Genomic DNA, 24,847 nt, shown 5'->3' with positions numbered 1-24,847 from the left:
AAAACACATTTTGGAAGCTATAGAAATGCATTTATTAATGTCTACATTCATTTTTGTCACATTTATTCTATTACAGACACCTTCATGTATACTTTTAAATTATATTATGTCCACAAAAAAATAATAAATATATAAATCTATCTATCTAGAAAAAATTTCTTAAAGTATAATTTTTTGAGATTACTAATGTTACTGTCCCCACTACAACCAAACATACTTAAATAAATGTAATTTTGCCCTTGAAACATTTAATTGAAAATACTGTAATAATCCATTAATTTCTATGGAGGATTGCCCCTAGTGTGGAGTGACAATATGGCCGACCGGTGGCTTCAAAGCCTTTCAATGGCCAATACATAGCATCAGCAATCCAGGGTTTATATGCACATTTGGTTTCCCCCTCTAGTGTCCCCCTCTAGTTCAAGTTAAAGGAGAGGCATAGTCAATCCATCGTCTGCATTGGCCGTGCAACATTTATGGTGATACACTATACAGTGGGGAAAAAAAGTATTTGGTCAGCCACCAATTGTGCATGTTCTCCCACTTAAAAAAATGAGAGAGGCCTGTAATTTTCATCATAGGTACACGTCAACTATGACAGACAAAATGAGAGAAAACAATTCCAGAAAATCACACTGTAGGATTTTAAAGTAATTTATTTGCAAATTATGGTGGAAAATAAGTATTTGGTCAATAACAAAAGTTTCTCAATACTTTGTTATATACCCTTTGTTGGCAATGACACAGGTCAAACGTTTTCTGTAAGTCTTCACAAGGTTTTCACACACTGTTGCTGGTATTTTGGCCCATTCCTCCATGCAGATATCCTCTAGAGCAGTGATGTTTTGGGGCTGTCGCTGGGCAACACGGACTTTCAACTCCCTCCAAAGATTTTCTATGGGGTTGAGATCTGGAGACTGGCTAGGCCACTCCAGGACCTTGAAATGCTTCTTACGAAGCCACTCCTTCAATGCCCGGGCGGTGTGTTTGGGATCATTGTCATGCTGAAAGACCCAGCCACGTTTCATCTTCAATGCCCTTACTGATGGAAGGAGGTTTTCACTCAAAATCTCACGATACATGGCCCCATTCATTCTTTCCTTTACACGGATCAGTCGTCCTGGTCCCTTTGCAGAAAAACAGCCCCAAAGCATGATGTTTCCACCCCATGCTTCACAGTAGGTATGGTGTTCTTTGGATGCAACTCAGCATTCTTTGTCCTCCAAACACGACGAGTTGAGTTTTTACCAAAAAGTTATATTTTGGTTTCATCTGACCATATGACATTCTCCCAATCCTCTTCTGGATCATCCAAATGCACTCTAGCAAACTTCAGACGGGCCTGGACATGTACTGGCTTAAGCAGGGGGACACGTCTGGCACTGCAGGATTTGAGTCCCTGGCGGCGTAGTGTGTTACTGATGGTAGGCTTTGTTACTTTGGTCCCAGCTCTCTGCAGGTCATTCAATAGGTCCCCCCGTGTGGTTCTGGGATTTTTGCTCACCGTTCTTGTGGTCATTTTGACCCCACGGGGTGAGATCTTGCGTGGAGCCCCAGATCGAGGGAGATTATCAGTGGTCTTGTATGTCTTCCATTTCCTAATAATTGCTCCCACAGTTGATTTCTTCAAACCAAGCTGCTTACCTATTGCAGATTCAGTCTTCCCAGCCTGGTGCAGGTCTACAATTTTGTTTCTGGTGTCCTTTGACAGCTCTTTGGTCTTGGCCATAGTGGAGTTTGGAGTGTGACTGTTTGAGGTTGTGGACAGGTGTCTTTTATACTGATAACAAGTTCAAACAGGTGCCATTAATACAGGTAACGAGTGGAGGACAGAGGATCCTCTTAAAGAAGAAGTTACAGGTCTGTGAGAGCCAGAAATCTTGCTTGTTTGTAGGTGACCAAATACTTATTTTCCACCATAATTTGCAAATAAATTCATTAAAAATCCTACAATGTGATTTTCTGGATTTTTTTTCTCAATTTGTCTGTCATAGTTGACGTGTACCTATGATGAAAATTACAGGCCTCTCTCATCTTTTTAAGTGGGAGAACTTGCACAATTGGTGGCTGACTAAATACTTTTTTGCCCCACTGTATATACAAAAGTATGTGGACACGCCTTCAAATTAGTGGATTTGGCTATTTCAGCCACACCCATTGCTGACAGTAGAATGGCCTTACTGAAGAGCTCAGTGACGTTCAACATGGCACCTTCATAGGATGCCACCTTTCCAACAAGTCAGTTCATAACATTTCTGCCCTGCTAGAGCTGCCCCGGTCAACTGTAAGTGCTGTTATTGTGAAGTGGAAACTTCTAGGAGCAATGAAGTGGTAGGCCATACAAGCTCACAGAATGGGACAGTTCCAAACTGCCTCTGGAAGCAACGTCAGCACAAGAACTGTTCGTCAGGGGAGCTTCATGAAAGGGGTTTCCATGGCCGAGCAGCCGCACACAAGCCTAAAATCACCATGTGCAGTGCCAAGTGTCGGCTGGCCGCCATTGAACTCTGGTTTGGCGGATGCCAGGAGAACGCTACCTGCCCCAATGCATAGTGCCAACTGTAAAGTTTGGTGGAGGAGGAATAATGGTCTGGGCTGTTTTTCATGGTTCGAGCTAGGCCCCTTAGTCCAGTGAAGGGAAATCTTAACGCTATAGCATACAATGACATTCTAGACGATTCTGTGCTTCCAACTTTGTGGCAACAGTTTGGGGAAGGCCCTTTTCCGGCTTCAGAATGACAATGCCCCCGTGCACAAAGCGAGGTCCATACAGAAATGGTTTGTCAAGATCGGTGAGGAAGAACTTGACTGGCCTGCACAGAGCCCTGACCTCAACCCCATTGAACACCTTTGGGATTAATTGGAACGCCGACTGCGAGCCAGGCCTAATCGCCCAACATCAGTGCCCGACCTCACTAATGCTCTTATGGCTGAAGTCCCCACAGCAATGTTCCCGTAGCAATGTTCCAACATCTAGTAGAAAGCCTTCCAAGAAGAGTGGATGCTGTTATAGCAGCAAAGGGGGGACCAACTCCATATTAATGCCCATGATTTTTGAATGAGATGTTCGACGAGCAGGTGTCCACATACTTTTGGTCATGTAGTGTACGGCCTTTGCAGGAGTCAGGCCATTCATACTTCTTGGTCTTCGAGGAGCAGCACAGAGCTGTTGAGCAGAGCTGTTGTGAAGGAAGTTGTCAAGGAAGTGAGTTTGTGTTTATAAAGGACTTCCCGCCCCCACCTACCCTCAACTAATCATGTCAATGCGGAGCTATTTGGAGCCCTCTGCATTGTTACAAAATTTGGGAGGCGCACAATAATGCGGTACGGAGCTCAATTTGGCCTCTGCATGCCTCCCGAGGCTTCGCAATTGCATCACACCATCCATATGGCGCCTCTGACCACATTTTCGGATCAAGCATAAATTGGCTTTAAATGGGCTCTTAGGGCATCAGTCCTGTTGTGCAACAACTGTGAAATGTTAGAATTAAAATGCAATTATCGTTGGTATTGTTTACATCCACAAAATTCCCCAGATAATAAATAGTTGTTCATTTTCATTGAGAAAAGTTGCAGCAACCATTGCTGGCAACATTGCCTAAAATAATTGCCTTAAGTGTGTATGTATGCCTATACTGTATAGGATAATGTAGCTAGAAAACAACATGCTGAATCAATAGCCTGTCTACTTCAAAAATAGTTGGGTGCTGCTGGATTCTCTTAGATCATCGCTAAAAATGAAATGGACAGCACTCCAGACATTTTTTTCATTCACCCTGTTTCTGTGTATTTTTTTACTTCAGGATTACTGGAGATTGTGAGATTGTCTTAACCAACCTTGCATCTCCCACATGTATCCCTCTCTCTCTCCTGCCAAACTGGGCCATGTAAAAGGGCACAATGCATTCCTGGCTGTTTTGCTGAACCAGGCTTTGACTCTGGGTGCTCCTGCGAGGGCACAGCTCTCTCACAAAGAGAGGGGCAGGTGCTTGGCATCACGCGCCACATCAAGTAGAGTATCCTTGTGACTTGAGCCACACGGGGAACCTGGGAAATGCCTGACCTCTCTTTATACCAGAGAAATCCCCCTTGATGTGGGCGCCAGTCTTTGGCATTCCATGGACATGACATTCACAGTAAAGGCGTGCAGCGGACAAGCCACTTGAGGCGGGAAATTGTGGTATTGTCAAATGTATGCCTTCTGTCTTAATCAAGGCCTCTTTTAGTATTGTCACTGGGGCAGTGTGTTGGTGGTCAGTTTTAAGAGGTATTTACATACACAAACATAATAAATATCTTCCTCTAGCTCCTTAATGTACCACAAAAGGTTATTTCCATTAACTTGACCTGGAGTATACAGGTTCAATATTTTGAAGGCATCGTTGGATTGTGTATTTACTGTATGTTCTTTATTTCATTATATGACTTAACAAATAACAAACAGCTAACATTTCATTGGGCTCTGTAGCTCAGCTGGTAGAGCATGGCGCTTGTAACACCAAGGTAGTGGGTTCGATCCCCGGGACCACCCATATACAAAAATGTATGCACGCATGACTGTAAGTTGCTTTGGATAAAAGCGTCAGCTAAATGGCATATTATTATTATTGTCTTTATCTCATAATAGCAGTCGTAAGTCTTAATATTTGTATTCCAATATGATCTACCTGTGACTTCCTCTAGATGTGTAGAGTTTGTGAGAGGCCTGGGCTCCCCCAGCAGAGGTCCAGATGGCCTATTGAGGTCCAGACATAATGAGGGTTGATGGATCAGTGGTGGCCGCGGCAGGGTGGGGTGCAGCCCTGAATGGGGGCTTAAGTGTGGGAAAGAGGGGCAGGTCTGAGCTCTCACACATTCCTCACTGGAGAGGGAGAGGGCTTTTGGCTGAACACCGGGGCATCTAGATTCAAAGCCATGGAGACTGTTTGGCGTGTGTGCATGCACGTGGGCGTGCACGTGTGTGTGTGTGTGTGTGTAGGGGCTCATAATGAGGCCATCGCTTTCTTCCTGAATAGACGGAATGTACACATTGGAATGTGTTTATACTCAAATGATGTGTTTCATTTGCATAGTCATGACTCACTTCTTAGAAATGTGTCTTTAAAGAGATAAGAAAAGATGGACCAGAGAGGATTTCCCTCCAAAAAGACCCTTGCCATCTGCCTCTTTACACACATATTAGCATGGCTATTTACATATTAGCATGGCTATTTATAAGGCACATCAAGCATAGACAAATAACTCACTATTTTTGTCCATTTATTTTAGAGCAACCATTTTAATCAATGTTAACATTTTTAATGCAAGTGTCTAGTAAGTTATTGAAGTATGTAGACATATACAAATTCTATTGACCTATTCACGAGTGAGGAGTAACATTATGTAGTAATAGCCTCTGAAATGATAAGTGTGATGTTTGCAGGTTGATGTTTATTTTCATGAATATTTTCCTGAAGGCAGAACTGAGCGATTCCCCCTTCAGTGGGAGTAGATGTTTGACTGCAGGTTCCATTTATGAAATGCCAGAGGAGAGGAGAAGAGGAGAGGTGTAATCAGTGTGCACACACACACAAGCCAGGGCATGTGAACGAGGGTGGAGTGGGGGGAACACACGCGCACCCTGGCTCAGCGGTGCCTCTGATCTGGGCAACAGGTTGAAAGGGTGTCTCTAGAGGGGGGCGAGGGGGGCAGTGGAAAGAGGGGCAGTGGGGTGTCCTCTAATGATCGGAGGATGTGTGAGTAGGATCCTGTCCTGCTTTCCCACACTCTTTCCCATTTATTACATATTTTCTGTGGGGGCTGAGTGCAGGGGGGCGAGGTGTCCAACAATAGAAGTGTGCCTTCCCACAGGGCGCTGGATAATTGTATTTAATTGGCATCAACAATGGGAATGTTTCTCTCCCTCCCTCGCTCTCTCTCTCTCCCCCCTCTCTCCCTGTGTACCTTTCTCATGCTTTCTGTTATACATGTGAAAGACAGAGAATATTTAAATGGTAAATCAGTTATGTCAGGGGAGAGAAATTATTTAATTGATGTAGCACAATTACAGTACTATCACAGTATTGCAGTACATTCAATTTGATCAATTTGAATTCATGTTGATTTCAATTACCACTATGTGTTCTGATATACAATAATTGTCCCCTTAATAGGTTAACATTAATTTCTGCAATGTGAAGTGAGCAATATCTATATGCCTTGAGGGTCCCTTATCAAGTCTACTGTCTGACCCAGTCCCCATCTGCAGAGGCCTGATAGAGAATGTTCCCAGGTAATAAAAGTGTAACGACCTGCTTGTGTTTAGTCTGTGCCTCTGATATCTGCAGCACCATTCCTTTGTTGGCCAGTTAACCATGAGATAGTTAATGCCTCTTCCATTGTCGTGTCCGCCTCGCCCACTGGCCTCGGAGTGTGGGAAAGCTAAGTCCCAGCCTGGGACTCATGGTTTTGTAATGATAATGCCCTCCTATAAATAGGGGAGTGGGCTCCTCTCTCAGCTCACAACTCACTCACCTTCCTCAGAGAAGCACACACTCTCTCTCGCTCTACCAGAATGGCTCCTACCTACACCAGAGACTCTGCCAACACTATGCTCTCCACTAAAGACAAGCATAAAGTAAGTATTATTTATTACATATGTTTGTGTCATTGTTTACTATTTAATAATTTTCTTCATGGTTTGAACTTTAAAGACATAGAACTAACCGAATACCCTCTTTTCTTCATCAGCTTAGGAAACCAGTTGTGGAGAAGATGCGTAGAGACCGCATTAACATCTGCATAGAGCAGCTCAAGACCCTGCTGGAGAAGGAGTTCCACAAACAGGACCCCAACACCAAGCTGGAGAAGGCTGACATCCTGGAGATGACGGTGGGTTTCCTGAAGCAGCAGCTGCAGCCTCAGAGCTCAGTTCCTCAGAGGGCCCACAGTGAGGGCTACTCCCAGTGCTGGAGGGAGACCCTGCACTTCCTGTCTTCCAGCTCCATGAAGGACATGATACTCCAGAACCTCCAGAGAGCAGGCCAGGACGTCTGCCCCTCCTCTCCACTCTCCTCCCAACACCAACACCACAGCCGTGACCCAGTGAAGCAGGCCACCGGTGGTCACAAAACAGTCTGGAGGCCCTGGTAGAACCACTGCATGGAGACTCTTTATCTCACAAACTGGATGGGTGCTTACCATCTTTCTTGCTGTAGGAAATTTCCAAATGTTATATTGAAATGATAATATTTTCTTGTTATATGTGAAAGGAACTCTACTGATGTGATTATTCTCTCTCAGAGAAGAAGCTGAAAAACATATTAGTAGTACTTCATAATGAAGAATATGTTTAACATTTTACATGTGTATGTTTACGTGTGTATGCATTTTGTGCTCACTTGATGCACCAATGTGTTATTTAGTCCTTTCATTTTCTATGAAGATGATTTGTAAAATTATATATTTACATTTATGGTTGCTTAGCCAACTAAAATCTTGCGTTAACCATATTGTATGTACTGTCCTATTGAAGGATATTTACAAATGCTTTGATATGCCTTTTGTAAAGGCTTTTTGGGACATTGTTATTCCACCATAGGCACTATTGTGCTGTGAAATGTATTGTTGACACTGTGTGTCTTTCATTCTCACTTGATAAAGTGAACACACATTCAAAAAGGATTCCAATTAATGTTTTGGAAAGTAACCATACTGTGTTTGTGTGTTTCTAAAGGAGCTGTAGTTAACCAGGGGATGATGGGACATAATGTAGAAAAAAACATAATGTAGATGGAATGTAATAATTTTATAAACTGAAGTGGAGATCAACAGGAAATGACAGATAACGCAAACAGGCATCTGGCCACATCAACACATGAGGATGTATAATCGTGTTTATTAGTGCAATGTATCTACTCCTGGTCAGAGAAAAGCCTCACTTCTGATTGGTGAATAAATAAAGGAAGGATGATATGTAAAAATAATCTTCAAAACAATTTAGCAAAATCACAAAATGATCCATATAATGCCCTTAAACCTAAGTTGTATGGTCGCAATTACTGTAATGGAATTCCCTATCTAGCCCATTACATTGAAGCTCTTGGAGACTTCTGCATTGCTGTGAGGGGCACTTCTTTTCAAATATAAGTGTTAAAAATAGCTGCCTGACAGAATATAGTTGCTTAATTTGGTGATCCACATCTCAACACCAACCTGGAAATCTTGCATATAGTTTATTTTGACATTTACATTAACATATTTTTTATTAGAGAGATCTTATTGGAAGTGATGTACAAGAGGGCTGAATAAAGATATGTTTATTAGCATATATTTTTTCTGAGACATAGAGTATGTGTTGGTGTTGGTGGTGTAACCGCTTGTCTTGAACAGGGCATGTTGACAGTTTGTAGAGGTCAATACTCAATGATCCAGGGAGTGGCTTAGTCTGTGTACCAAAGGGTCTGCATCTGTCTGCATGGGTCTGGAGCTCACCCTGCTTTCCCACACTCCTCAACCAATAACAGCCCTGATTGGGACAATAGATAACATCAATTACTTTGTGTGTGAGTGTCAATGTGATTGATTGTGTGTGCGTACGTACGTGCATGATAAAGAGTGAGAGAGAGACCGTGCATGGGCTATGGGTGGAGCAGCAGTCAATGAGGCTAGAAGAGGGAGTGTGCCATGGTGGGTGTCGTGTGTGTGTGAGATAGTGTGAGAGATGGTGTGTGTGTGTGTGTGCTCAAGGTGTGTAGACTTGAGCACAAACACACACGAGTCTGCACCCAGACACCTGGGAGCAGACTTGCCCTGCAGACTGACACCTGCTTGCGTCAGGCAGATAAGATAGGTTTCCCAGGCCTGGCTACAGGCACAGGCGCATTCTGTCATATAGATACTAACATTCACAATGTCTTCAAAGCAAGGCTTACCCCTCACAGCACTGTTGTGTCACTAAGTCAATACACTTTATTTTGTACACACCGATAGATTACAGAACAGGTTCAGAAATACAAAATAACACAGGGTGGAATATACTTAAACAAAATATATATAATATACATTTAAATTCAAACTAGTTTGAATACAATTTAAGAATGAATTAAATTGAAACGTACAGTGGCTTGCGAAAGTATTCACCCCCCTTGGCATTTTTCCTATTTTGTTGCCTTACAACCTGGAATTAAAATTGATTTTTGGGGGGTTTGTATCATTTGATTTACACAATATGCCTACCACTTTGAAGATGCAAAATAATTTTTTTTGTGAAACAAACAAGAAATAAGACTAAAAAACTGAAAACTTGAGCGTGCATAACTATTCACCCCCCAAAAGTCAACACTTTGTAGAACCACTTTTTGCAGCAATTACAGCTGCAAGTCTCTTGGGGTATGTCTCTATAAGCTTGGCACATCTAGCCACTGGGATTTTTGCACATTCTTCAAGGAAAAACTGCTCCAGCTCCTTCAAGTTGGATGGGTTCCGCTGGTGTACAGCAATCTTTAAGTCATACCACAGATTCTCAATAGGCCATTCCAAAACGTTTAAATGTTTCCCCTTAAACCACTCGAGTGTTGCTTTAGCAGTATGCTTAGGGTCATTGTCCTGCTGGAAGGTGAACCTCCATCCCAGTCCCAAATCTCTGGAAGACTGAAACAGGTTTCCCTCAAGAATTTCCCTGTATTTAGCGCCATCCATCATTCCTTCAATTCTGACAATTTTCTCAGTCCCTACAGCATGATGCTGCCACCACCATGCTTCACTGTGGGGATGGTGTTCTCGGGGTGATGAGAGGTGTTGGGTTTGCGCCAGACATAGCGTTTTCCTTGATGGCCAAAAAGCTCAATTTTAGTCTCATCTGACCAGAGTACCTTCTTCCATATGTTTGGGGAGTCTCCCACATGCCTTTTGGCGAACACCAAACATGCTTGCTTATTTTTTTCTTTAAGCAATGGCTTTCTTCTGGCCACTCTTCAATAAAGCCCAGCTCTGTGGCGTGTACGGCTTAAAGTGGTCCTATGGACAGATACTCCAATCTCTGCTGTGGAGCTTTGCAGCTCCTTCAGGGTTATCTTTGGTCTCTTTGTTGCCTCTCTGATTAATGCCCTGCTTGCCTGTTTTGGTGGGCGGCCCTCTCTTGGCAGGTTTGTTGTGGTGCCATATTCTTTCAATTTTTTAATAATGGATTTAATGGTGCTCCGTGGGATGTTCAAAGTTTCTGATATTTTGTTATAACCCAACCCTGATCTGTACTTCTCCACAACTTTGTCCCTGACCTGTTTGGAGAGCTCCTTGGTCTTCATGGTGCCGCTTGCTTGGTGGTGCCCCTTGCTTAGTGGTGTTGCAGACTATGGGGCCTTTCAGAACAGGTGTATATATACTGAGATCATGTGACAGATGATGTGACACTTAGATTGCACACAGGTGGACTTTATTTAACTAATTATGTGACTTCTGAAGGTAATTGGATGAACCAGATCTTATTTAGGGGCTTCATAGCAAATGGGGTGAATACATATGTACGCACCACTTTTCCGTTATAAATTTTTTCGATTTTTAAAAAACGTTGTATTTATTTTTTCACTTCACCAATTTGGACTATTTTGTGTATTTTCCAAATAAAACTCCATTTAAATTACAGGTTGTAATGCAACAAATAGGAAAAACGCCAAGGGGGATGAATACTTTTGCACGGCACTGTAAATGCATGCAGGTTTCATAAATTCTTCATGAAATTTGTACAACCAATATAAAAAAAAAATCTTGCTTAAAAATACAGAGGGACTGTTAACGATAATCACTTGTATTTAATAATGAAGAAGGACATGATGATTAAATGAATAAGCTGGTTTTCCCTCCAATTACAGATTTGAAGGGGAGGGGCAGTGAGTGGAGGGGGGGATCAGGATTCTCCCCATCATGCCTAGATTATAATTTAGGGCAGCACACTTCCTTTGTCCCTTCAATGAAAGGGGATAATGAAACGGGAGTGTGGGAAAGCCGAGGCGAGGTAGGCCCCACACAGGAGAGACGTGCCACACAGTCACACAGTTACACAGCCCGGCAGGCAGGCTTCGGCCTGGCTCACCAGCTGTTTGATGAAACCAGAGCTGACAGAGCCGACTGCCCAACGTTAGCCTGGGGCTTAACATACAAAGCCCAAGAGAGGCACGTTGGACACACACACACACACACACACACACACACACATGCAGACACTTACACATGCATGTGCACGAACGTTCACGTTCTCATTCGAATCATGCCTGTACTTGTATAATTATATATTATTATATGATTATGCATTTAATGCTCTCTTATTGGGGGTGTCATACCAACAATGTCAACATATGCAAATTAATAAATATTAGCTATAATTTAGAGCTACAAACTAAAGACTGCGCTTTTGTTAAAACTGTTGACATTAGACCCATGAAGACAGTAGATTCTGAGATTTAGAATACATAATTTGTGTGTGGCACAGTGTGAGAGCCAGAGAGAGAAAGACAGAGAGAAAGTCAGAGAGAGAGATAAAAAGAGAGCTAGAAATAGAGAGAAAGAGAGTGACATAGAGAGAGAGACTTGAGACTTCAGTGGCGATAAAATAATCAATAGTAGCCTACCAATATCCATTGTCAATATCATTGTTTATTTTGATATGATATCCACTTGTGCACCCAGTGTAGGTTAAACGTCAGCAATGTCAAAATACGAAGTCCACACACATTCACTGTAAAAATTACAATTAAAATGTTTCAATATGCATTATGTGAAATCTGTTCCTTTACAAAAGGTAACATAATCTGATTTCACTTTAAGAACACTTAAACGTGAGAATTAATCTCCAATACATATTTAGCATTTTGAATACTATTGATTCTATATTCATCATCAATACTTGAGTCGACTCCATAGAAGTCATATGCCACATGACAGTAAAAGTATTCACTACGTCTACTCATAAAGCAGATTCATAGTAGCCTTTTTTATAGACAGCTCCATACAGGAGACAACAAACCCTAACGCTTGTCATATGATGTTTGCTATCCTTCATAAAGGACCTAAGCAGATATTACAATTGAAATAGAGATTTCCTACAGCATGAGAGATGGTAAACACCCATCCAGTTTGTGAAATAGATCCATGCAGTGGTTCTACCAGGGCCTCCAGACTGTTTTGTGACCACTGGTGGCCTGCTTCACTGGGTCCTGGCTGTGGTGTTGGTGTTGGGAGGAGAGTGGCGAGGAGGGGCAGACGTCGTGGACTGCTCTCTGGAGGTTCTGGAGTATCATGTCCTTCATGGAGCTGGATGACAGGAAGTGCAGGGTCTCCCTCCAGCACTGGGAGTAGCCCTCACTGTGGGCCGTCTGAGGGACTGGGTTCTGAGGCTGCAGCTGTCATCTCCAGGATGTCAGCCTTCTCCAGCTTGGTGTTGGGGTCCTGTTTGTGGAACTCCTTCTCCAGCAGGGTCTTGAGCTGCTCTATGCAGATGTTAATGCGGTCTCTACGCATCTTCTCCACAACTGGTTTCCTAAGCTGATGAAGAAAAGAGGGTATTCGGTTAGTTCTATGTCCTTAAAAATCAAATGATTAAATAGTAAACAATGACACAAACATATGTTATAAATAATACTTACTTTATGCTTGTCTTTAGCAGAGAGCATAGTGTTGGTAGTCTCTGGTGTAGGTAGGAGCCATTCTGGTAGAGCGAGAGAGAGAGAGAGAGAGAGAGAGAGAGAGAGAGAGAGAGAGAGAGAGAGAGAGAGAGAGAGAGAGAGAGAGAGAGAGAGAGAGAGAGAGAGAGAGAGAGAGAGAGAGAGAGAGAGAGAGAGAGAGAGAGAGAGAGAGTGTTTGCTTCTCTGAGGAAGGTGAGTGAGTTGTGAGCTGAGAGAGGAGCCCACTCCCCTATTTATAGGAGGACATTATCATTACAAAACCATGAGTCCCAGGCTGGATTAGCTTTCCCACACTCCGAGGCCAGTGGGCGAGGCGGACACGACAATGGAAGGCATTAACTATCTCATGGTTAACTGGCCAACAAAGGAATGGTGCTGCAGATATCAGAGGCACAGACTGAACACAAGCAGGTTGTTACACTTTTATTACCTGGGAACATTCTCTATCAGGCCTCTGCAGATGGGGACTGGGTCAGACGGTAGACTTGATAAGGGACACTAAAGGTATAAAGATAAGACACTGCACACTTCACATGGCAGATATGCACAGAATAATCACACTACTGAGATGATTAAGATTTTTGTGGAGAAAATTCGGAGAGACGAATCAACAGCAGCATTGAGCAGCTGAGGACACTTCTCCACAGAGGACAGATGTGTGGCCAGCAGCAGCAGCAGCCCGCATCCAAACTGGAGAAAGTCAATATTTTAGAGATGGCAGTGAGTTTTCTACAGGAGACAACCACCCAGCTACTCTCAGGGCTTCTCCCAGTGTCTGCAGGAGACACTCCGGCAGCTGCCCCTTCACGCGCCCATGCAGGCGGTGGCAGAACGAGGGGAGCTCAAATGCTTCTACCTGCTCCAGAGAACACCCCCTGTCCAGGCGCATCCCTGCCAAGCGGTCAACATTGAGGTCATCATCACCGCGATCCCAAGGCTCTCTGTGGAGACCGTGGTAATACTGACAATGATCACAAGACTGGGAAAAGTACCTGAACATTTTGGGTCAGATTTGCTCCTCAGCCTAACAACCAATGCATATTGTCTTTGATGTGGCATGATTATGTTATTTTCATTAGAGGCTTTTTGTCGTCAGCAGTGCAACATTTGCACATACATTACATGACCACCTGCTTGTCGAACGTCTCATTCCAAAATCATTGGTGTTGGTTCCCCCTTTGCTGCAATAACAGCCTCCACTTGTTTCAATTCAGCCACAAGAGCATTAGTGAGGTCGGGCACTGATGTTGGGCAATTAGGCCTGGCTCGCAGTCGGCGTTCCAATTCATCCCAAAGTTGTTCGATGGGGTTGAGGTCAGGTCTCTGTGCAGGCCAGTCAAGTTCTTCCTCACCAATCTCAACAAACCATTTCTGTATGAACCTTGCTTGCATTTTCATGCTGAAACATGAAAGGGCATTCCCCAAACTGTTGCCACAAAGCTGGAAGCACAGAATGGTCTTCAATGTCATTGTATGCTGTAGTGTTAAGATTTCCCTTCACTGAAACTAAGGGGTCTATCCCGAACCGTGAAAAACAGCCCCAGACCATTATTCCTCCTCCACCAAACTTTACAGTTGGCCCTATGGATTCGGGCAGGTAGCGTTTTCCTAGCGTCCGCCAAACCCAGATTCGTCCGTCGGACTGCCAGATGGTGAAGAGTGATTCCTCACACCAGAGAACGCGTTTCCACTGCTCCAGAGTCCAATGGCGGCAAGCTTTACACCACTGAGCGGTTGTTGCTCCTAGACGTTTCCACCTCACAATAACAGTTGACCGGGGCAGCTCTAGCAAGACAGAAATTTGACAAACTGACTTGTTGGAAAGGTGGCATCATATGATGGTGCCACGTTGAAAGTCAATGAGCTCTTCAGTAAGGACATTCTACTGCAAATGTTTGTCTATGGAGATTGCATGGCTGTGTGCTCGATTTTATACACCTTTCAGCAATGGGTGTGGCTGAAATAGCCGAATCCACTGATACTTTTGTATATGTAGTGTATCTTGTTTTAATGTAGCTATGACATTGTCTACAGTGTATGACGAATACCACTTCAAAGAAATTGTATTCTTATAGGGACTAAGCTTCTCAAATTATGTTGCCTTTTATAAAGGCGTTATACTCTGTGTTTTGTTGTATGATGTTACTTTTCATTTCAAGTTCAGCAATGATTATTTTTACATCATGTTGTAATTGATACCACTTACTAAACATTCCTGATTATTTTCTTATAATTATATCGTAATATCGTGTAACCTATCTATTTCACTGTTATCACACTGACTCAAGATACACACTGTCAATGGTGGAATGGCTTTCAACATAATTATGTAGGTAGGCTAACATTGATCAACCTGAGCTGGCAATGGCATTAGTAGCTTAGTTTAGAAAGACTGCTTTGTGTGCTACATTGTACAGTGGCGGGCAAATTCTAGTTCAGCACCATGGATAACTCTAAGTGCTATGCGCACACCAGGAGATTTCACTCACAAATTCCAATTTGTTCTTGCATGAGGAGATGAGGAACTAGTATAGACAGGGAAGAAGCGAAGAACAAGAAGACATCAATCAATTCATTACTTTTTTAGTTTATTCAAATTGACTCAATGAGACAACATGAATCTGATCACCTCAAGGTGAATAGACACATAATAGTGATTAAACATCACAACAAGAACTTGGATAATTCTCCAAGACTTATGATCATCGAACAGAGTATAGGAAACACATTTACTGTCTTTATAAAATACAAGATAATTATTTAAAATAATCAAGAGGTTTACACATTTCTCTGCAATATCACTGAAATGATCGGAATAACATTCACATAAAGCAAATTCTATCATTTTTGGGTAAATACTCATGATGGATAAATACTCAGACTGATACATAATATTACCTTATCACTACAAAAATGTTGTAGTGGTAACAAAACATTTTCCTATATGGTTTGATCTTAAAACGGATCAGTCATATAGATAATCACAAACAGATTGATGATATAAAACCTATTTTTGGGTTAAAAATCCTCATGGAGGACCATTCAAGTTATTGTTGATCATGATCAACATAATTAACACGTTTCATAAAACATAAAGGTTATTATTTCAAAACATAAAGGTTATCATTTCAAATAAAACTACAAAAATGGAGTGTTCATCAATTAGATCATTTTCATAAATAAATAAAATATATATGTTTTTCAAGACAACTGAAGAAAAAAAAATCTTAGTCACAACAAGAGGTTTAAAACCTCCTGCATAACAGAATATGAGGAATATATTTTCCTATTCTCACTGCTGTCCATGACATTCACCTAAGACCAACATGGTCCATTGTAGCTCAGTTGGTAGAGCATGGCGCTTGCAACGCCAGGGTTGTGGGTTCGTTTCCCACGGGGGGCCAGTATGAAAATGTATCCACCCACTAACTGTTAAGTCGCTCTGGATAAGAGCGTCTGCTAAATGACTAAAATGTAAAATGTAATTGTGTCTGTCTGAGAGTGGAGCTCCAGTCTGTAGGACTCTACCAGGGCCTCCAGAGGGCGCTGTTGGCTGGACTCTTCTCTTTGCTGATGCTGAGCTGAGGCAGGTCACTCTCCATTCTGTTCTTATCAGAGGATGGCTGCAGGCTCTGGAAGTTGCTCAGCAGTCTTCTCTTGGACTGTGTCTTAACCTCTTCCTTGGACACATCTGGAGTAACCCTGATTGGCAGGTGCTGAACAGGAGGAGGAGCTCACTGGCTGGTACTGTTGCTGTCCTCTCAGGAAGCAAACTGTCATCTCCAGGATGTTGGCTTTCTCCAGCTTGGAGTCGGGCTGCTGATTGAGGATCTCTGGACCCAGGAAAGGCTGCTGTTGATACGATATCTGGGTAACTTCTCCAACAACGGCTTTCTTAGCTGCAAGAAGAGAAGAGGCAAGTCATTAATAACCTTATTCTGGAATATGACATTATTAAAATACATAAACTATCAATCAAATAAAATTAATTTCCTTGAATTTGTATCTTCAGTTTACCTTATTGGTCAGAGTCAGGTGCTCCTTATAGTGGATCATAGCTGAAGTGATTGTAGGTGCCAGGGCTGGATCTCTGTGCTGTAGAGGTCTTGTGTAGAGAGAATCTGATTTCATCTCTCCTATATATAGTCCCAAATCTGCATATGAATGTGTGGGTCTTGGGCTTGTTTAAGTTTCTCACAGTCTGTAGCCAATGGGTGAGCTTGGGAGGACAACGAGGAATGTGGAGCTGCCACATGCTCAGTGTTCTTATTGCTGGGGGACAATGGTCACATCTCAGGGGAACAGGGTGATGATGATGATGATGATATGCCATTTAGCAGACTCTTTTATCCAAAGCGACTTACAGTCGTGCGTGCATACATTTTTGTGTATGGGTGGTCCCGGGGATCGAACCCACTACCTTGGCGTTACAAGCGCCGTGCTCTACCAGCTGAGCTACAGAGGACCGCATGGTGATGGAGAGTGACTCACAGAGCGCTGTGTGAATCTGGGAAAGTGGTGACTCCCAGATCTGCTACCTGATGTTGAGATCAATGACACAGACAGAGCACACGCTCATCATCACAATTTACAAATGTGGGACTGACACAGATCCTCTACATTAAAACCCTTGGTGCTACCCAAATCGTTTTGATTGTTGCATTTTGAAGAACAGCCTACTATTTCCTTGATACAGTGCAGTTTTGGTCACGTTTATGCACTTGAAATGATTTTGAACTATGAACTGTTAATCTGATTTGATCAATGATTTGCATTATTTGACTTTATTTATGAAGAATATCCATTTGGTAATTTCTTGTGATTTCAGTATTTCTTGGAGCTACTGGTCAGTGTGAGTAGAGAGCTGATCTGAGTTTCCCACACTGAATCCTGTGTGCTGTGATCAATGCACTACAAAAGCTGCTCAGTGGACAATTATTGATGGCTATTGGCTCTGTGTTGTCCTATTGACAGAGCCTGAAGTAACAGACCATCTGGATTCTGGAGGGAAACAGCAGCACTGGCTGATTCAACACCTAAACTCACAAGACACACTTTTAGAAATAGATCATTATCTAATCAAGAAAATGATGATTGTGTCTACTTTTGGACTAAAACCTTTCATTTGAACTTTTAGTTAACCTCTAAAAATGTAAGCCGTGGTGGGGGACTAAGCTAACATATGGAATTGTTTTAAGATGGTCATACCATGGATCATTTAGCTATTTCATTTTGAATTTTAAGACCTCTTTAGGTATCCTAAAAAAATATTTAAAAAATATTTGATAAAATATTGAATTTGGCCTTTACTACTATAGCCTATAGAAACACATTGAATAACACATTCATAAATATAACCCACCACCTGGATCCTATGTAGCAACATTTGAAATTGTGTTTTTTACATTGGATAAAAGTAGAGACTCAGAGCTAGAAAATGTTATATCATACACTGCAGTTGAGGAACAATGGGAAAGTAATTCTGCTTTGGAAGTTGATAAACTTGTAACCCCACTTTTGAGAAAATGTTCCTTGAATGTTTTGGTACGCCTACTGGAGAGCTCTTCTTTGTCTACACCCATTCAGCATCGTTCACACTCTCTTAAGCCTTAGCCCCACCCATCTCTTTAAGGATTCACGTGAGGCCATGTGCTAAACAGAGTGAGAAGTGTAGTAAACAACCAAAGATTTCAAGATTAAAAGTGGTAAAAGTAGTAGCCTACAGTAAGGAAAAACTCCAGGTAAAAATACACTTTAACTAGTCCTTGACCTATATCCTAATCGGACTTTGGTGCATGTCATGTTGTTCTTCACGTCACCGTCTCTGGTAAACACACACTATATCAAATAAAATGTACATGTATTTGTCACATGCACAGAATACAGAAGGTGTAAACGGTACAATGAAATGGTTAATTGCATATTTGCATAGTAGCAATATCAAAAACAGAATTATAAATATTTTCTAATTATTAACCAGACACACTTGTCTAAATTGATGGGTCATGTGAAAGAAATGCTACAACCACCCCTCAGCCACATCTAGCTAAGTGGATGGGTCACTATTGTCTAGACATGTACGCATGTCATGAAATACAATAGATGGCTGTAATCACTCCCAGACACACCTGGCTAACATGGTTTATGTAATGACCTGGCTAAGTGGACTATTTTGTTTAGACTTGTAGCTAGCTAGCTAGCTAAACAATGAACCAGCATAATCCCAACTCATTCTACTACCACCAATACAAAATGATTGTCATAGCTGTATTATGAATCTGCAGGTAGCTAAAGCTAACTAGCTAGGTTCAATGTTAGCTAGCTAACATTAGGCTATAACTATGGATAACAAATGGTTTTCTGATTCTAATGATATTACTACACAGATCCTACACGTAACTTTAGCTAGCGAGACAGAAAGCTAACGTTTGCTAGCTAACAGTACGCTTGAACTTATCAGAAAAAGTAGCTAGACTCTTACCCGTATACATGGATGAATGCTTCACGGCAGACTGGAACCATTTAACTCAGTTTTGTTTGTAGCTATATCTTGTTTGGCCAGCATTGTGTCAAGTCACTCGGTTCACACTGACCGTGGCGTGTGCAGAAAGTAGCCCATCACAACTTTTTCCAACTGATCTGTCGATAGCACCTGATAAATTCAGGGCATCAATGTTGTTGAGAAAAGTAGCAAAACTTTTGTAGTTCTGAATGGCTAATGTTATATCTTTCAAAAAAGCTGCGGTACAAAGGATTATCAACACATACTGAGCAGCTCACATTATAAACAGAAGCATGCTACATGGCAGACCAATCCAAACTCATCTCCCGGCATGTCCAGCCCATCCATTATCTCAGCCAATCATGGCTAGCGGGAAGGTTCTTGTCTTTTTCCGTGGCTAAACCAACTAGACATGTAATTTAACAATTTTATTCGTATTTACCGATGGAATACAAGTGTGTTATTAAGGCACATGAAAGTTCACATGTTCCAGAAGGCATTTCTGCCAAAAAATATGCATTTTGACCCCCCCCCCAAAAAAAAAAATTAACATTCAAATGCCTCTCCTGTGAAGTAGTGACATGCAACATATGCCTAGCTTCCTGAAACGGGTCACAAATGACAAAAAAGACGGTCCAAAAAATAAATCATAAGGAATAAGGTTTTAAAGTGTCTGTCCTATATCTAGGAGATATAAGAAACCTCAGGATTATTTATTTTTCTGGACACATATTTGATCCCTTATTTTTGTTGGCACAAAACTACCTCCATACTTCCATTAGTTTGTATAGGTTATCTTCATACGAGTCCCGTGACACTTGTGGGGGTCGTAGAGCAAAACGAGAACACAATCATGTTCGTGAGAGTGTTCCCTTTCCATAGTGGGGTCATATTCCATAGTTTGGACACTACAGACAGACGTTGGCACATCAGCGTTACCAACTTCAGACAAGTACCGTGACACTTGTTGGGGTCCTAGAGCAAAATGGAGAACACCACATATTTTTGGGATGTCTCATGGTCTGACAAACACCACTGTAGCTCGGCCACCTTCCACCGCAGATGTGGAAGGCCGACATAGGTGGATGCGGTGGATTGAGACGCAACCTAATTGTTTACATGGGCAATGGACAGACAAGTGTAGGGCGCGAGAGGTGACTGAAATTTTGCAGGTGGGGAGAGAGCGAGAGGGGGTGGAGGAGGAGGCTTGGCTTGAAGTGCTGGGCATCTTGTTATGACATGCATGATTTGAATTAGGCCCACAGAATTATACCTATGGAGGAGCGGCTTCTATGGAGGAACTTTGAACGTCTTTGAACTTCTGAGAGTTGGCTTAACATTGGACCAGAGCTAGCTAGCTAACAAGCTTGTGTGTGCAGAGCAGCACCATAATTTGTAGTTAATAAATCCAATGTGATAATTATAGGATCCTTAACTAGCGTTGAAAAAGTTAATCCATTTTTGGTTCTGTTCCCTGAACCAGTTCCAACCCCTGCAGATTTTACACAAGTAAGTGGGCTACACAAATTGACTAATAAAGGTCCTTTAGTCATAGAGATATAAAACCAGAAAATTGCTTTCATAACTTGAGTAAACAACGAGCTACAGCCGTCTCCGATTGGGAGCCACCCTGGCCAACATAGATATACAACAACTAGAACCAACACACATGAAAACTCACACCCTGGCTCAACATACTAGAGTCCCCAGAGCCAGGGCATGACAGTACCCCCCCCCTAAAGGCGCGGACTCCGACCGCGCCAACCAAATACCACAGGGGAGGGACCGGGTGGGCACTCCGCCTTGGCGGCGGATCCGGCTCCGGGCATGATCCCCACTCGCTCTCTAACCCCCCAAAGTACCCCTGGTCCGGTCTGGCCCTGCTGACCGGAGCTGGACTGCACACTGGTGGAGCGGATTGCTCTAGCTCCGGCGTGAAGCAGCTGACCCGTGCTGAACCAGGCACCAGTGGAACAGGCACGGGCTGTGCCGGACTGACGACGCACACCACTGGCTTGGTGTGGGGAGCATGAACGGCCCGAGCCGGGTTGACGAAACGCACCCCTGACTTGGTGCGGGGAGCAGGAGCGGGCCGAACCGGGCTGACGAAACGCACCACTGACTTGGTGCGGGGAGCAGGAACGGGCCGAGCCGGGCTGACGAAGCGCACCACTGACTTGGTGCGGGGAGCAGGAACGGGCCGAGCCGGGCTGACGAAGCGCACCACTGACTTGGTGCGGGGAGCAGGAACGGGCCGAGCCGGGCTGACGAAGCGCACCACTGACTTGGTGCGGGGAGCAGGAACGGGCCGAGCCGGGCTGACGAAGCGCACCACTGACTTGGTGCGGGGAGCAGGAACGGGCCGAGCCGGGCTGACGAAGCGCACCACTGACTTGGTGCGGGGAGCAGGAACGGGCCGAGCCGGGCTGACGAAGCGCACCACTGACTTGGTGCGGGGAGCAGGAACGGGCCGAGCCGGGCTGACGACGCGCACCATTGGCCTGGTACGGGGAGCAGGAACAGGCCGGACCGTACTGGGGACACACACCACTGGTCCTACGCAGGGATCTGGAATGGGCCGGACCGGACTGGTAACACACCCCAGTACCTCTCGCCGTGCCTCTACACCTTCCATCCCCTCTTCGACCAGTGGCCCCCGTAACCTGGCGGCCTCCTCTGCCAACCCGCTGGGCCGCTCTGCCGCGGTCTCCTGCTGGCCCGTCGTCCACGGCGTTAGCCCCCCCCTAAAAAATTTCTGGGCGTCTCTCCTACCCGTGGACCAGGTCTCCATGTCCCTCGCCAGCCTTTCGCCCTTCTGCTTCCATGTCAAGCCCTTCTCTTCCTCACCCGGCTTGACCCAGTCGAGGAGGCGAAGGAGATCTGCTAGAGATCTCCCTGGCGATGGCTCCTGGACACGCTGCTTGGTCCAGTCTTGGTGGTTTCTTCTGTCACGATCGTCGGTGAGAGAGGAGGACCAAGGCACAGCGTTGAATGCGAACATATTTATTTATATAATGATCACACGAACAAAACGAAAACGTGACGTCCCTGGTTACATACACGAACCAACACGGAACAAGAAACCACAATTAATGAATGCCTAACGGCTACCTAAGTATGACTCCCAATCAGAGACAACGAGCTACAGCCGTCTCCGATTGGGAGCCACCCTGGCCAACATAGATATACAACAACTAGAACCAACACACATGAAAACTCACACCCTGGCTCAACATACTAGAGTCCCCAGAGCCAGGGCGTGACACCTATTCCCCGTTGAGACTCACAGGTGCTGATGGGACTGATGATGCTAATGACACTAAACTGTGACTGCTTTCCAGCGCTTTCCCACACTTTGCCCATTGAGAGAGCTTCTACTAAACAATAGAATTGTGCCTTGTTAAATGCTAATTCATCATTAATAATAATAATACATTTAATTTGTATTGCACTTTTCATTAGAGAGTAATCTCAAAGCTCTAATGAGAAATAAATATACATATACACTGAACAAAAATATAAACACAACATGTTGGTCCCATGTTTCCTGAGCTGAAATAAAAGAGGACAGAAATGTTCCATACACACAAAAAATGGATGTTTCAAGTTATGAGGGAGCGTGCAATTGGCATGCTGACTGCAGAAATGTCCACCAGAGCTGTTGCCAGAGAATTGAATGTTAATTTCTTGACCGTAAGCCTCCTCCAACGTCGTTTTAGAAAATTTGGCAGTACGTCCAACCGGCCTCACAACCACAGACCATGTGTATGGCATCGTGTGGGCGAGTGGTTTGCTGATGTCAACGTTGTGAACAGAGTGCCACATGGTGGTGGTGGGGTTATGGTATGGGCAGGCATAAACTACGGACAATGAACACAATTGCATTTTATCGATGGCAATTTGAATGCACAGAGATACCGTGATGAGATCCTGAGGCCCATTGTCGTGCCATTCATCCGCCGTCATCACCTCATGTTTCAGCATGATAATGCACTGCCCCATGTTGCAAGGATCTGTACACAATTCCTGGAAGCTGAAAATGTCTCAGTTCTTTCATGGCCTGCATACTCACCAGACATGTTACCTATTGAGCATGTTTGGGATGCTCTGGATTGATGTGTACGACAGCGTGTTCCAGTTCCCGACAATATCCAGTAACTTCGCACAGCCATTGAAGAGGAGTGGGACAACACTCCACAGGCCACAATCAACAGCTTGATCAACTCTATGCGAAGAAGATATGTCACGCTGCACACCAGATATGGACTGGTTTTCTGATCCACACCGCTACCTTTTTTTAAAGGTATCTGTGACCAACAGATGCATATCTGTATTCCCAGTCATGTGAAATCCATAGATTTCCTTATATGAACTGTAACTCAGTAAAACCTTTGAAATGATTGCATGTTGCGTTTATGTTGTGGTCCTCTGTAGCTCAGCTGGTAGAGCACGGCGCTTGTAACGCCAAGGTAGTGGGTTCGATCCCCGGGACCACCCATACACAAAAATTTATGCACGCATGACTGTAAGTCGCTTTGGATAAAAGCGTCTGCTAAATGGCATATTATTATTATTATTATGTTATTATTCACTATATATACAATAAAAACAAAATACATTTAGAATCAAGGCAGATAAAATAGCAATAGTGGGCTAGGTGCTAAAAACATTTTAGATTGGGACTATGACTATGAAAAAGACAGTCTGTAGAAGTAGGTTTTTAAAGTTTTTAAAGTTCTGAGTGATGGAGCGGCTCTCAGATGGTCAGGGAGAGCATTCCATAGGCGAGAGGCAAGGGAGCAGAAGGGTCGGTCCACCATAGTTTTGGAGTCGTGTCTTGGTGACTTGAAGCAGTAGGGAGTGGCTGGACCGGAGAGTGCGAGGTGGCTCACTGATTGAGATGAGGTCACTGATGTAGGTGGGGCTCAATCTATTCAAGGCTTTAAATAAAAGTCAATTCTGTAGTTGACCGGTAGCCAGTGGAGTTAGGCTGGGATCGGTGTGATGTGGTCTGACTTCTTGGTCCTGGTCAGGACCCTGGCAGCACTGTTCTGGATAAGTTGGCGCCTCTGTAGTGATTTGGTTGGGAGGTCCCCAAACAGCGCATTGCTGTAGTCGAACCAAGAGAAGATGAAGGCGTGGATGAGTTTCTCTGCATCTGGCTGGGAGAGTGATGGTATAACCCAGGCAATGTTTTTAAGATGGAACAATTGTGTTTTACATATTTGTTTTATTTGGGCATTGAAGGACAGAGAAGGATCAAACTGGACTCCTAGGTTGGAGATGACAGAGGACAGGTGGATGGCCTGGCCGTTGATTGTAGGGCAGATGTTTCCAGCACTGGTGACCTGCTTGGGTGTCACAATAAGCATAGCCTCAGGCTTGCTACTGTTTAACTGGAGGAAGTTCTCTTTCATCCATGCCCTGATGCCCTTTAGGCAGCTGCTGAGTTTTGCTAAGGCAGAGATGGTGTCAGGTTTGGTGTTAATGTAGACCTGGGTATCGTCAGCGTAGCAGTGGAAATTGATGTTATAATCTCTGAGGATTTGGAAGGAGATGGGCCTGTAGTTGGATAGGATGTCCTGGTCAAGGTTGGGTTTCTTCAGTAAAGGGGTGACAGCAGCTGTTTTGAAGATCGATGGTACCTCTCCGGTCAGCAGGGACTTGTTGATCATTGTGGTGATAAACA

At 43.7% G+C, this 24,847-nt stretch overlaps 1 protein-coding gene and 2 pseudogenes across 3 annotated transcripts; 1 reads left to right on the top strand and 2 right to left on the bottom strand.

Moving 5' to 3' along the window:
* Positions 1 to 6,553: 6,553 nt before the first annotated feature.
* Positions 6,554 to 7,131, top strand: LOC311138162 (transcription factor HES-5-like; the record flags this gene model as incomplete). Its single annotated transcript, XM_084172832.1, has 2 exons — positions 6,554 to 6,616; positions 6,730 to 7,131. The coding sequence occupies 2 exons, from the start codon at positions 6,554 to 6,556 to the stop codon at positions 7,129 to 7,131; spliced, it is 465 nt and encodes a 154-aa protein (XP_084028958.1).
* A 5,003-nt stretch (positions 7,132 to 12,134) lies between these two features.
* On the bottom strand, positions 12,135 to 12,678 carry LOC311138434 (transcription factor HES-5-like; annotated as a pseudogene). Its single transcript has 2 exons — positions 12,618 to 12,678; positions 12,135 to 12,516 (listed from the first exon to the last, which is right to left on the bottom strand). The product of its transcript is annotated as a transcription factor HES-5-like (transcript).
* Positions 12,679 to 16,180: 3,502 nt separating this feature from the next.
* On the bottom strand, positions 16,181 to 16,911 carry LOC311138788 (transcription factor HES-2-like; annotated as a pseudogene). Its single transcript has 2 exons — positions 16,674 to 16,911; positions 16,181 to 16,555 (listed from the first exon to the last, which is right to left on the bottom strand). The product of its transcript is annotated as a transcription factor HES-2-like (transcript).
* Between the last annotated feature and the right edge of the window lie 7,936 nt (positions 16,912 to 24,847).

Source organism: Coregonus lavaretus (assembly GCF_964263955.1).
Source record: "Coregonus lavaretus genome assembly, chromosome: 12".
NCBI lineage: Eukaryota > Metazoa > Chordata > Actinopteri > Salmoniformes > Salmonidae > Coregonus > Coregonus lavaretus.
Note: the sequence above shows the minus strand (reverse complement) of the source record. Positions and strands in the feature narration are given on the sequence as shown.